This window comes from Passer montanus, unplaced genomic scaffold, assembly GCF_014805655.1.
Source record: "Passer montanus isolate IOZ18808 unplaced genomic scaffold, ASM1480565v1 scaffold58, whole genome shotgun sequence".
In the NCBI taxonomy this organism is placed as follows: domain Eukaryota; kingdom Metazoa; phylum Chordata; class Aves; order Passeriformes; family Passeridae; genus Passer; species Passer montanus.
The window spans coordinates 4,245,295-4,259,508 of record NW_024370816.1 but is presented as its reverse complement, the minus strand read 5'-3'; the positions used below and the strand labels follow the sequence as shown (position 1 = coordinate 4,259,508).

General features: G+C 44.0%; 1 protein-coding gene across 2 annotated transcripts in view; it reads right to left on the bottom strand.

Moving 5' to 3' along the window:
• The window catches only part of CUNH1orf21 (chromosome unknown C1orf21 homolog), a 105,899-nt gene that overhangs the window by 47,803 nt on the left and 43,882 nt on the right, over positions 1-14,214 (bottom strand). For both annotated transcript variants that reach the window (XM_039726217.1, XM_039726219.1), the window contains exon 2: positions 13,969-14,174. In XM_039726217.1, the coding sequence (XP_039582151.1) occupies positions 13,969-14,062 (94 nt within the window). In that variant the 5' untranslated portion in view covers positions 14,063-14,174. The remainder of the gene's footprint in view (positions 1-13,968; positions 14,175-14,214) is intronic.

The following is a 14,214-nucleotide window of genomic DNA, read 5'->3' as shown; positions in this document are numbered from 1 at the left end:
CTTCTTTCTTGTATAGAACTAAAAATCAAGTAGTGAATATGTTAAAAAAAAATAAGGACACTATCACTCAGAATGTGATATATCATATGTAAAGAGAAATGCATCCTATTGCTCCTTTCAGGAGTAAAAACAAAATCAAGTCCCCTCTTCTATTGTGTGGTGTATTATGTAAAATGAGAAAATTTCCAATAACTCATATGGGGGAGGAATGACTTTACAGGACTGTCACAGCAAATCCTGAGCTGAAGAAAAGCAACTCAATTAAATCGAAAGAAAAACAACATAAATGAACCACAAAAGACAGAAACACTGCGAGCATAACACCCACCACAAATCACAGGATATAAACCAGAAAGCAGGAACACTTCTAGCTCCAAACTGTGGAAAGGCACAGGGAGGAAGAATTTTGAAGTTGAATATGCTGCAAAAAATTCTCAGCAGGCAAATCTTATGAATGAAGATCTCCATCTGGAAACAGATAATTCCACTCAAACATGTCACCCAGTTGCCATGGCAATGTGACAGAGAAAAACAGCACTCATTAATAACAATTTCAGTGATAAATGAGTATATCAACTTAGAATATTGAAACAATTACTGGGTGGGGGGCACAAAACTGTGGTGGTTCCCATGAGAAAAATGTCTTCAGCACTCTCAGGCACGGCTGTAAGTGCCTTTACCACAGGAATATGGGCAATGACATCAATTCTAGCTCAGTTTAAAGGAAAGAGCAACACCAGAAAAAAGCATAACTTTGTCAAATGTATCTAGAGTCACTGTGACTTTCAGAGAAATATTTGGTTAAACAGCAAGCCTTTAAATAAGTAAATGAATAGAATGCTGATTTATACTGATTCCCATTTCAGACATCTAAGGACAAACAGATTTGGTTCCACTGTCATCAAGAGGGACGATGGGTGAGCCTCTTCTCTATTTTTAGCAAGATATCAAGTATCAGGCAGGAGGTGAGTGGTACTTCAGTGATACCACCAAGAGGGAAATTTCTAAACACACCTTCATTTTCCTGTGCCACATATTTTTCTGCAGTTTCTCTTGCCTTTCTATCACACGACGTGCCAAGATTTATCCTCCATCCATACAAAACCACACGTCTGTTCTGTAAAATAGGAGCTTTCTGTCTAACAAATTCCTCTGCACTGCACTTGGTTCTGCCAGGTGCAGAAAGTGCTCCTACTGCTGTGAATGCCACAGATCAAAGCTTCACGTGCTCCCCTCTTCCAAAGGCTTGAAAGCTCAAAGCTATATTTAGATATAGGACTGAATCTCTTTTTTCTAAAAATATTTGTTAAGAACTGTAAGAGATTTTGATGCAATTTAACTGAAACATAGAGCAGCAGGTGAGCCACTTAGATGCTGAGCACAGAACATGCCAAACATCCCAGAATGGTCTGGGCAGGAAGGAACCCTAAAAATCATCCAGTGCCACCCCTGCCATGGACAGGGACACCTTCCACTATCCCAGGCTGCTCCAAGCCCCATCCAACCTGGCCTTGGGCACTGCCAGGGATCCAGGAGCAGCCACAGCTTCTCTGGGCACCCTGTGCCAGGGCCTGCCCACCCTCAAAGGGAACAATTCCTTCCCAATATCCCATCTAACCCTGCCCTCTGGCAGTGGGAAGCCATTCCCCCTTGTCCTGTCGCTCCACCCTTTGTAAACAGTCACTCCATCTTTTTTGTCATCTCCCTACAGGCACTGCAAGGCCACTGGAAGGCCTGAAGCTTCTCTTCTCCAGGCTGAACAATCCCAATTCTCCCAGCCCTCCCTCACAGCAAAGCTGCTCCATCCCTCTGATCATCTTGACAGCCTCCTCTGGACCAGCTCCAACAGCTCCATGTCCTGCCTGTGCTGGGATGCTGGAGCTGGATTAGCTCTCCTGGAGCCCATCTCCAGTGCCACTGGGAAGGAGGTACACTCCATGACCCACAGCTGCGCTGGGAGGACACGAGCAGTGGTGGGCCCAGCTCTAGAAAGAGTCAGGCTGCACATCAGGGTCAAAAATAACATCACAGACCACCAGGACAGCCGAGGAGCAGAATGAGATTGCCTGGGTGGCTGCAGTTTCCAGCACCTGAGTCACCAGCCCTGAGTGCCACGGGCTCATGTGCATCTGGTCTGGAGGACTGGAAGGGTGAGATGAGCTCCTCAGGTTATTCCAACCCGTGTGGGTATCAACTGCCTGGGTACCAGAGAAGTTACGTCAAAAATCCCAAAAAAAGTCAACAGTCAGAGAAAGTAGTTGCAAAAATCCTGCAAATTAATATTTCTTGAACTAAATATTAAGAAATTGAGGATATCTGAGTTGTCTTCTTAGGCCCAGCTTCAAGCACCCACAGAAAGCAGCAGCTCTATGGTTCATTTGAGTCTAAAGGGTTAAAGCACTTGCTCAGCTGTGGGGGTGGGTTTCTGATCCACTTGGATGTGGGCTGGGAGTGAAATTTCATTGGAGATCAACCAGTATTGGGTGAGCAGCCTGTTGTTTTTCTCCATTACCAACCCTCAAAGCTATCAATTCACAGGCAATTCCTGATCCAAGTGATCATGGTTTTACTAACACGAATAGAATCATAAAAATAGCTTAGGAAATAAGCCAACCCATTTTTCTCAAAGGATTATCTGAAAATGCTCATTCAGATTTCCCAAATTAATTTACCTTACCTTGATCCAATCTAAAAATACAGCCACTGCTGGGAGTCGAGGCAGTGGACACCACCAGATACTAAACAGAGAACAGGTGCACGAACAACACATCAATTCTGCCAACAAAATCTAAATCCTCTGACAGAACAGCTCTTTAAAAGTCAAAACACCACGCAGATCACAGCACATCTGCAAAGACCACCCTCAAGCACTTTTCTTTTCTCCTACACAAACCTAACACTTACCCAAGGACTGCCAACAAACTGCTTCTGCACAGGGCAGATGTGACCACTAGGGCTGGTTTCTTGGAGGAAAAAAAAGGATTGAGACACTCAGTGCAACAAAAGCCAGTCCCTAAGTGGAGAATTCCTGCAGAACTGGAAGGACATTCAGCAAGACAGGGGCAACTCTTTTCTGAGCTATCCAGCAGCCCTCTGGCATACCCAGTGCTTCATGAAACATTAACTCCCTCAAGGGTGATGCCTACCTGAAGAAATTTAGCAACTTCCCTGCTATTTTACCAAACCTCCCTCCTACAGGCCCAAGCCATGACATGTCTCAGCAGCAGTCCCTAAGGTGACAGGTCTGACAGAACACAGCTCCATTAACTATCCTGGACAGGATTGTGATCTTTGCTGCTGGAGAAGCACAAACCCTCCTGTTTCTGTATTAGCCCACCCCTCAGCAGTGCTGTCAGCAGTTTCCAGAGCTGCTCACAGCTCTCCATCCCTCTCCCAGCCTGATGCCTGCCCGTGGCAGAAGGTGTTGTCCCAACCCCTGTGCTGCTGCTGCTCCTTGGGTGCCTCAGTTCATCTATCCTGCATTTTCTGATTACTCTCCCCCCAGTTTAAAGGTGGCAGCTGATGATGAAGCCATAATTTAGCTCCCTTGTTTCAATCTATAGGTTTAATTCTCAAATTTGGCATGTGACTTGCAGAAACAAACCACTGTACGTCAGCTGTCACAGCAGGAGATGTGCAGCCAAATCAAGGAGGGGATTACTTGCTTCCCACTTTCACTTGCTTCCTTCTTACATCCCTCAACTTGTTTTTTCTTCTTGGTTCCTCCCATCACTTGGTTTCTTTTTGGTCAAAAAGTCCCCAAGGCTACTACTCTATGTTTTGAGCTCCCACCTAGTCCAAGCCCTGTGAAAATCGGAGTTGTACAGACAATTTTCTACCACATTATGAGTTAAGGATTGTTTTAACTAACTTCACACCAGAGGCACAGGCCCACTGCTCTGTACCTGCCAGGTCTACCTTAGCTGTAGGTAGGTCAGAGGAACCACAGCCTCAGAGGCCATTTCATTATCTCAGAGAAGATTTTAAAATACAACCTCAACATCCCCAAATCCAGTTAATGCTAAACACACAATCTCTGCCTTGCTCCCACTGTCTTTGTGTTCCATATCTGAGGAAACACCATATGTGAGATGGTATTGAAAAAACCTGCCATGTGATCATATAATTAAAGACTTTTGTGCACTCCTCTGTAATTACAAAGCCAAAGAAGAGTGCTGGTGGTGTGCACTCATAACTATCTTTCAGCTACCCAGATCTCTGCTTGCTGAAACTATATAATTCATATATACATATATATAAATATATATATATATTTACACACAGACACTTTTTTAACCTTTTTTTTCTCATTTAATTAACACATAACTTTGAGGCAGAAGCCAGGTTGTTTAGAGGAAACCATTTCTCAGGTGGAGATTACAGCCACAGTGCTTGGCAGGAAGGATACCCAGTAAATGCAATTATCTAGTCCACTAAAAAGATGAAATTGAGAAATGAAAGCAGGAGAGGGAACAAGTTGCAGAGAGATTAATTAAAGGAATAGACAGGAGGAAAACAAAGGGTCTGTGCCTTGAAAATGTGACTCTTCAGATGAAGTCCCCAGGTGGGTGTCTGGATCCAGGCTGCCTTGAACACAGCACAGCTTGGCCAGCTTGGAAAGGCTCCTTCAACTCCATTTCACTGCTCTGGTTTGAAATTCTCCCTCGGTAAGTTAAAAAAAAACCACCAAGCACAAAATACTTAATTCTTTTCAGGTTTTTCAATGTCATTAATGAAACTCCCAGTCTCTGCTGACCCTCCCTTCACCCCCATCTGTCTGTACTCCAGGGAACATTCCTCACTTTGGCACAGAAGCTGTCAGGGACTATTCAGTTCCAGGAAAAACACCTAGCTGACCATTTCTGTGAGCATCCCTTGTGCAGCACTGGGGGCTGTGCCTTTTACAGCCCCTCTAAGGCATCCACCCACCCAAAACCACTCCTGAACAGAGCTGCCCAAGGATTCCCTGGAAAATAAGTCATTACCACTCCACACCCTTGAAATTACACATCTCCTATTATTGCAAACACAGGATGAGCTGCCTTCAGTTTCCTTGTCAATAAAAAAGCCAATTCCTCTTTCCTTAACAAGCAATGCCATTCTCAATCAGTCAGCTATTAAATGAGATTGTTGCCCCGCAACATATGACTTGAAATGGATTTTCATACCCTTTCTGGGATAGTAACTTTTTTCTATTAATATTAGGCTATCAGATTTTCCATGCTCATGGGCCTCAAAGAGTGTTTGTAAATCAGCAGCTATTTCATTTTCATTAATTCCAATATGGAAGGGACTGAATAAACACCCTGAACCAGTAACATCTCTTCACTGTCAGATTTCTTTAAACCAAGAGGAGAGATCTAATGAAAACTTGATTTACAAAATACAGCACACATTTCCAGATGCAAAATATACAGAAGTTAATTACATTATTTTACTTACAGACCATCTAGCAGCTCCAAAAGTAACCTATTGGAAACATTAATATTTTACTCTGGTTACAGATTTTCCATGCCTTCTTCCCTTCCCTTTGGGCAACACTTTTTAAAAGAAAGCAAAATACAATGTCTGAAAGAAAATAGTTTAGTAATAGCTAAAAAAAACATGCCTTCTTCCCTTCCCTTTGGGCAACACTTTTTAAAAGAAAGCAAAATATGCCTGAAAGAAAATTGTTTAGTAATAGCTAAAAAAAAATAAATTCCACCCTGTGCATCCCTGGGAGCATTGTCCAAATGCTCCTGGAGCTCTGGCAGCCTTGGGACTGTGACCACTTGACAACAAAATACAGGGGATAACATGCATGCAAACGTAACAACTGCGACCATCACACAATTCAGGAGACTTCAGTAGAAAAAACCAAACCACTACACCTCCTTTTTCCCCTCTGAATAGCTCAGGATCGTTCATGGAGCCATAACAAAGGTGACTGCAGGCTCCTTCCCAGCACCACAGAACACAAAGTGCTCTGAACCCGAGCTGCCTGAACAGCCCCTGCAGTGCTCCTGTGACAAGAGCAGAAAGGAAAAACAGAACTTAAAAGCACCCTAAACCTGATCCTTTCTGCCAGAGCTCCCACTCAAGCAGGTAAGAAGAAAAAGTGCATGGCAGGGCATAATGACACCCCTCAGCAGAAGACAGGCTTTGTTTTTCACAAGCACATGAGGCAGAAGTCTTAACATTTTCCATTTTGCTCCCATTTTTTGTGGTGCTAGCTCATGACAGAGCACTGTCAGTCCTAGGCCTCTGACCAAGGAGAACATGAGACCACTTGGTTGTAATATTTATTTAAAATACCCATGATGGCACAGTGTTTTGGAGAATTACCTACTGGAAAAAAGCCTTCTATGTTCGCTTCCTCTATCCTATAAAGGCACCTCTGGCTGTGTATGCTAAAGATATACAAATATTTATTGGTTAGGTACCTTTTCTTTGTATTTAGCAGCGATTTCTACCAGTAGATATTTCCTAATATAAAATTACAGCCTTAAAAATTTCAGTTTTGTATTGCTGAAATGAATACACACCCATGCAAGTACACAAGGCTTAAGTGGGGAATTGGGAATTATTCCCCAGAGTGAGTCTTTTCCGGCCACATTCCAGGCTTTGGGGTTTTCTCTTGGCTTTTTAGTTCCCCAAATTCATGGCCCAGTAATAAAACACTTGGAAAATGGCAAAAGGAGACTGCAGTAACTGAAAGTAAATGGCATTTTTACCAGGATTTTTCCTTGTTTGCATGTACAGGTAGGCAATGAATGCCAGAGATAGTCTTGAAAAGATTAAGTGAAAAACTAAGCGTGTCTGTACCATAAAATAAACGGATTTCCTTTAGCACCAAGGCTGCCAGAAAACACATCCTGGCTCCTTCCTAGCCAGCGCCACAGGCGGATGCATGGCCCTATTTATAGCCCACTAATGCAATTGTGAAATGCACACCCCTTGCACTTCATTTCTACGGGCTGGGACTGGACTCTGCATGGGGCTAAGCTGCTTGGAGGAAAGGTCACTCCTAGAATAACACCACGTCCTCTGTGCCCCATCCCAGGGATGCAGAGACTCAGGGTCCCTGGGAGCCCTCTGCATGTTCTGATGATGATGGAGAGCTTGCAAAAGGGGAAAGCTCACATGAAAACAAGCAGCGTGTGATGACCTGCCTGTGATTAACTTCTGCTCCTAAAACAGGGATATCAACTGTTTGTCCACCTTGGCTCACCTGCTGTCTCTGCACTGTAAATCCCCACTGGAAGTGGCGAATCCAACTGCGTGTGCATCATTCCAAACCCAGCACTGCAAAGATCTGGATAAAAACAGCTCCCTTCCACTGAGGAGAATGACTGTGCAGAATAATTCCCTCATCTAATACCATGACAAGGGGTTGTAAAAACAGTCCAAGAAAATTAACCACCAGAAGAAGGTCACTGTGGAGTGCGAGGGCTGTCTAACTAATTTATGGATACCTGTTCCAAGTCCAGCTCTCTTTCAGGTAGGAAAACCTCAGCAACCTTTCCATGGCAAAGATCTTCTATCCATTCAGGAAAGGCATCTCTTTTTGGGTCTTTCCGATTATTTTTTTTAACAGGCACCAAGAAATATCTTCAAGCACTGTTGCTCTAATTTTCCAGCACCCAGGTATCTAAAAACCTACTCTCCCATCACTTCTGAACTGGTTTTCTTCTCTACTGGATTGGTGAAAATAGACACTGAAAACCAATCTTGCCAAGAGTGGCAAGAGAGGCAAGGTACCTTCTTGGAGCCCACAGGAGCCTTTCTACAGACCTGGATGTCACCCCACAGGAACCAGATCAGTGTTTCTGCACTTCCAAGGGGGAAAAAACAGGGAAAAAGAGTAGGAGAAGGGAGAACTATTTCAACCACCATCATTACATACAGACCACAACTAATGGACAGCTGCTGCCAGTCCTGAGTGCACTAAGAGGCCACAACCAGCCCCACCTGCATCTCCTGCCCATGGATCCAGGAGCTCTGCTTCTGCTGAGACTTGGGCCTGCAATCCCTGCCAGAGCAGGTCTGCCTGGCTCTAATCCTGCTTCTGATCCCATCTCCTGGAGGGACCTCAGCCCCACGTTGTAGTATCTCCTCTCCCATCTCTCCTCTCCATGTCTCCAGCCTCGTCTCCTGGTGCTCCTCACTGCATTCCCTGGATCTGGTTCATTGCCATGCCTGGGACTGCTCTTTTTGTAATCTTTATATATCTATATATCTATATTTCTGTGCTGGAGAGGGAGGAAGAGCTTGTTTTATTACCACTCAGAGCCAACCCACGGTCCAGAGCAGCCTCTTCCCTCTTCTGCAAATGCAGCACCTTTCCTAAGAGCTACAAAGATGAGCCACTTCTGTACATAACATGTGAAAATACAGTTTTAATTCACGTGGAAAACACTTTCGTTCACATATTGATCACAAATACATAACTAGACAAAACTTGAGGGTGCGGTTTGGTTTTGTTTTGGTTTTCTTTAAGCTCTATTGCTTCCTTATGGTAATAAAATAGTAAATTATTGACTTACCAAGGGTGTTCTCAGTTACACAAATACATCATAAACCTAGATAACACATGCAATTTTGTTACATTTCCCACATGAATATCACCAGGGTGGGCAGGGTTTGGTTCTATTCCTTTCTCTCACTTCCTGAAGCACTTATTTAGAACCGCCCTCTGTTTACTTAGGTAAGAAGCAGGCTATCAACAAATTGCTGAACAAGGCAAGGAAAGAGAATCACAGAATGGTTTGGGTGGGAAGGGACCTTAAAGATTATCCCATCCCACCCCTGCCATGGGCAGGGACACCTTCCACTGTCCCAGGTTGCTCCAAGCCCCATCCAGCCTGGCCTTGGACACTGCCAGGGATCCAGGGCAGCCACAGCTCCTCTGTGCCAGGGCCTGCCCACCCTCCCAGGGAACAATTCCTTCCCAATCCCCAGTCTAAACCTGCCCTCTGGCAGTTAAAACACACAGAGTCCAGTACAATTCTGGAAGATGCTCGTGCACTTCAAACCCCTGCTGCAATGCACTCACTCACTCACTCATCTGCTGTTCTTAAGCTTTCAAGCACTGGAACCAGATCTACTTTACAACATGAGCTGCTGGAACCATGAACAACATGAAACCCTCCCTTGCAGGAGCTCAGCCAGAATCTGAATTTAAGCAATGAAAATCTTCCCCTTTGACTCACTGTGATATTTGGTTTTAGGCCCCTGAGACTGAGTTTTCAGAGAGTGGGTGCCTACAGGCCACTCACTTCCACGGAGCTTGGATTAAGAACAAGTGATGCACATGTGATCGTACATGAAATATTTTTCATGTTTGAAAATGTCTTTTAGAAAAGCTACAGTCTCAAAGTATGGAATTAGGACACAGCATGGGGCTGGTTCCCTCATGCACCTGTCCCCAGAATGAGTAAGAGCTGATACTGCAGAATGAACCAGGACAGCCCCATGAGCTGGAGCAGCTCCTCCTGGAGGGTTCATCAGCTCACCACCACAAATATAGACTGCCAGGCAAAGGGAACTGTGTGTTTGGGTGCAGGGAGACCTGATCCCAGCACACACCCACACTTGACAGGACACAAGTTCCATAGTTTAAGCTACAGCATTCCAGACAGCTTCAGTTCACTGAGACAGCCATGCTGTCTTCTAGGACAAAGAAATTCCCGTTTTCAATTTTAGATTTTTTTTTTTTTCCCTGACAATTGAGGGGAAGGGAGAGGGGTTAAAATGGTGTAACAACAGGAAGGAGCTATTCACTGAAAACATTTCCCAGACATTTTTCTGATTGAAAATTCTAACTGGAAACTTCTCCACTTCAAATGGCCAGATGACCTCCAGCATTTTGTGTACTGGAACAAGATGGGTTTAGAAGTTACCTCATATTAATTAAGGACATCTGAACAGTCTTGCTGGGCCTAGAGATATTTTGAATTGTCCTGAGCAACATCCCAAGACTGAAGTTTTCAGTAAGATGATACTTCTGGCCTGTTAAGCAAACGAACCTCTACAAAGGTCTGGACACACTATTTTTGGAGATGACAATGCATATTTAGGAGAGGTAAATCATAATCCAATCCCCCCTTGTTATTCTCCAGCTGCATAGAGTGGACATATTTTAAAGGTTTCAATCATTTTAGCAATTTGGCATTTGCTTCAAACTAAGTCAGGGTTCTGCTGTCTTTGACAGAGACAAGGAAGGAAACTCCTGTCACCAGACAGGGATGAACAGAAGGGAGACAACCCCATAAAACACAGAGGGAGAAAGAAAATATCAACATGACAAAGAGCACTGCCCTAGGGCTTGTGAAGCAACCAGATACTACCACAGAATCCCAGAAAGGTTTGGGTTGGGAGGGACCTTAGAGCCCATCTCTCAGAGCCCCTGCCATGGCCACAGACACCTTCCACTAGCCCAGCTTGCTCCAAGCCCCATCCAGCCTGCCCTTGTGCATTAATCAATTTTTCAATCTCATTACAATACTTTACTGTTGAAGATTTCCTTTCCTAGTCTTCTCCCAGCTGTTCTGAGGTAAACTGCTTTATAAACGATTGTGCTTTGGATTCAGCTTTATTTAGACAGGTTTAGCAATTAGAGCTGCTCTTAATAACAGAAATCCCACCATGATATTCCCATTTTGTTAGGAAATTCCAACCTGACATGTTCACTCCCCCTTTTGCAAAGCACCCAGGAGTTCCACGGAAACATCTGGATTAAGCCTCTCAGACTAATGAACACATTCTATAATTTTTTTTCCCCAAATCACATTACCACTTACTTTCTTACAGAAAGAATTACTTCAATAACCTCCTCCTCAAAGGAACATCCCATCATTTTTTATAAAGGCACAAATAAAATTAATCTACAGGAGATGCTATATTATTAAAACATATGCTGAAATCAACAATGCTCAAGGCTCTATCACAGCATTTTGTTCTTCATTGGTATTTACATATTATAGTTCTTATATATTGCCCTGGAAATCAGCTTTGAAGTGGAATGATGAATAAATGAAGATTTATTATTACTATCCTTATTAGAGGGATTTTAAAGTCATTAGAGACCAACAGACATAATAATCATATTATATTCAATCTTCTCTAGAACATCTCCTTTGATAAGCCTGCTAACTCAATTATTTAAATATATATTACAGCAAAATGCAGCATGACTTCTACAGCTTGGGACAAGGTGGAAATTTTTATGTTTTGGTTTCATTTGCCAGGACTTGTCCTTACAGAATTAATGGGTTTCATGATGGGTTTCTTGGTTTTAGACACCAGGATTTCAAAATTCACAGCAAGCACCTGGCTCAATGTGTCTGCTCAGCTAAAATAGAAGGTTAAAAGCTGGGGAAGAAATAGGGTACTGGAGATCAATCTTAACCTGCAGTGACTTTTAAAAGTTAAAAAAAAGAAATCTCTCAGAAGCTATGATCTCCCAACAGTCAATATACTTGACTGCAACCAATCCCAACATGAAAGCAGCAAGAAAGATCCAGAGGTTCTGAGGAAGAGCCAAAGCAGAACTGCACCACTCCAAGAAGCTCCAAAAATTCTCTCTGGATTCAATGTCAGTCAAGTAAAAACTACTCATGGGGACAAAAAATCCAAACACTGCTTAAGTGGATTACTATTGACTCTTTCTGCCTGCAGCTTGTCTGGGGCAGGTGCTAGAGGAAGGGAGGTGAACTGCTCCCAGTGGGGTGTAGTCACACAGTCACACATCCTTCAGACCCCACTGCCAGCCCAGGGAAGGCAGCACCAGCACTCTGCTCTTTTCCTTTAGCCCTCTCCCTGCTGTACCAAATCCCCCAGGACTTCCTCCCCATGTGAAACACCTGAGCCACGAGGCTCATCCCTGCTGGTTCTGCACAGGCACCTGACGCCACCTTAGTCCCCAGCTGCCAACACTGCCTGTGTCCCTGTCCATGCATGGCTCATGCTCACTGATATTCTCAGGGGGTTACTGACACATCAGCCACCTTCCAACCCCACCTGACTTCTGCTTCCCTTACTTTGCAGCCTCCTTGCCAAGAACTAACCTCTAATTCCCTCTCCAGCACCTCCTGGCTCCTCGTTTCCCTACCACTCACCTTGGTTTAGCTCTGCTTGTTCATACTGCAGGGAACTTTCAGTCCCCACAGGCAGCACAGATACTCTGCTCGTGGCCACTGGCAGGGTGAGACACTTCTGCCCCTCCCCAGAAATAAGAAAAGAAGCATCAGGCTGGGCAGGCCCTGGCACAAGGAGCCCAGAGAAGCTGTGGCTGCCTCTGGATCCCTGCAAGTGTCCAAGGCCAGGCTGGACAGGGCTCAGCACACCGTGGGACAGTGGAAGGTGTCCCTGCCCAGGGCAGGAGGTGGCACTGGACAATCTGTAAAACTCCAGCTCAACCTCCTCCTGCACCCAGCTCCTGACCTAGAAGCCGTCTTTCAACAGCAAGGGAAAAATGTGACTGCTAAGGTTACCATTCAATGAGTTAAATCAGATTCCAACTCTGCTAAGAAGGAATCAGTCATGGGCTCAGGTCTTTAGGAATAACAAATCCCACACCTAAACTAAAGCATGGGCCAGAAAATGGTTAAGAGCATGTAGTACTCCTGACAGCAAAATACAGAACGATTCACAGCCCTCAGATGGATCCCAGAATACCTAAATGATACTGCTGACACCAGTCCAGCTCTATAAATGGGAGCCTTTTAAAATCCCTTCAATCTTCTTGATCCTCTGACTACAGAAGCTACTTTAAGTTTCCTCTGTTAGTTATGATCTTTGGCCCACAGCATGTGGTTAAACCACCAACAAAAAAAAAAAAAAGACTGAGACTCACATTTTGCCAAAAATTGCTCCCTCACTAAGTATAAGCTAAAATCTAAATTCAAATTCCTCTGAGCAACCGATAGCATTTACTGTTTATGACAGCACTTAAAGGCCTATTTTAAACAAAAGCAATGTACTGAGCTCACAATTCCAAAACCAGCATCTCCCAGGGATGAGAAAGAGGACTGAACAGTCCTGAAGTTTGTTCAACAACTGCTTTCTCTTCAGGTAACACCTCTGGGTATTCTTACTCTGGGATCCACTGGGAGAGCAAGCCAGCCCTCAGAAAGGCTGGAAAAAACACCAGGAAGGTTTGGTGTACTCATGACCAAGGCACTTGTTTTAAGAATAACAGGACCAAGGCAGCTTATTCACAGCTGACTTAACTTTCAGGCAGGTATCCGGGCAGATCTAGAAATTCATTTCTGAACAGTCTTTCAGATTATTCCTGACATTTTAAAATCTGTATTTAAAGATTTACATATTTATCTAAAAAAAAAAAAAAATCTTTGCACATACTAACAGAATCTGGGGCATGACTATGATTTTATCCCCTGTCACTTTACCTCTGCTGATGCACAAGACCTGGATCACAGACCAGTCTTCACACTGAACCAGATGTTTTCATCCCACATTCCCAGCACCACTAAATCTCTCAATTTCCAGTTTTGCTGTACCTTCAAACTCCATTTGCTATAGGACTTCAGAACTAATGTTTTATTGCTTTACAGAAGTGAGGAATTACTTTTCCAACCAGACAGATTTTTAGTTTTAGGAATGAGTCAACTATGTTCATACCCAGTGGCATATAAACATATACCAGAGACACATATACAAATACCTATATAAATACATATATAAACACATGAGGGGTTGTGCAAGTCATTGTCTTTGAACTATTCCAGGACTCGAGGAGGTAAAGACAGCATAGTACCGTACATCACTTAAAATGTTATTTTTTACTAAGGGTTTCACCTCTGTTTCAAGTGTCATGGTACCCTCCCCTGGATGGGCAAACTGCTCTGCCATTGTGACATATTTTGACAGGCATTTTGCTTTGTGTCTGGTGAAAGGCTAAGACTCCCTCGTACACATTCCAGGACACTCACGGTGCTGGAATAAAGACAATCCTGCGACACTCACCCCCAAACACATCTCCGTTCTGGTAGTTCTTGCCCTTCTGAGTTTCCTCTTCGTTTTGAACAGTAGACACATGCTTGGCGGAGGCACAGCCCATAGCTTCATTCAGACAGCTCCAGCTGGACCGAACCACAGATCATCTCTAGCGACGCCCGCTCATCCTCGCAGAAATAATCCACCTTCCTGCTCGCCTCTCGCGTGCCTTCCACCTAAACACGGCCAAAGAGAGAGGAAAACGTTCACACAGGG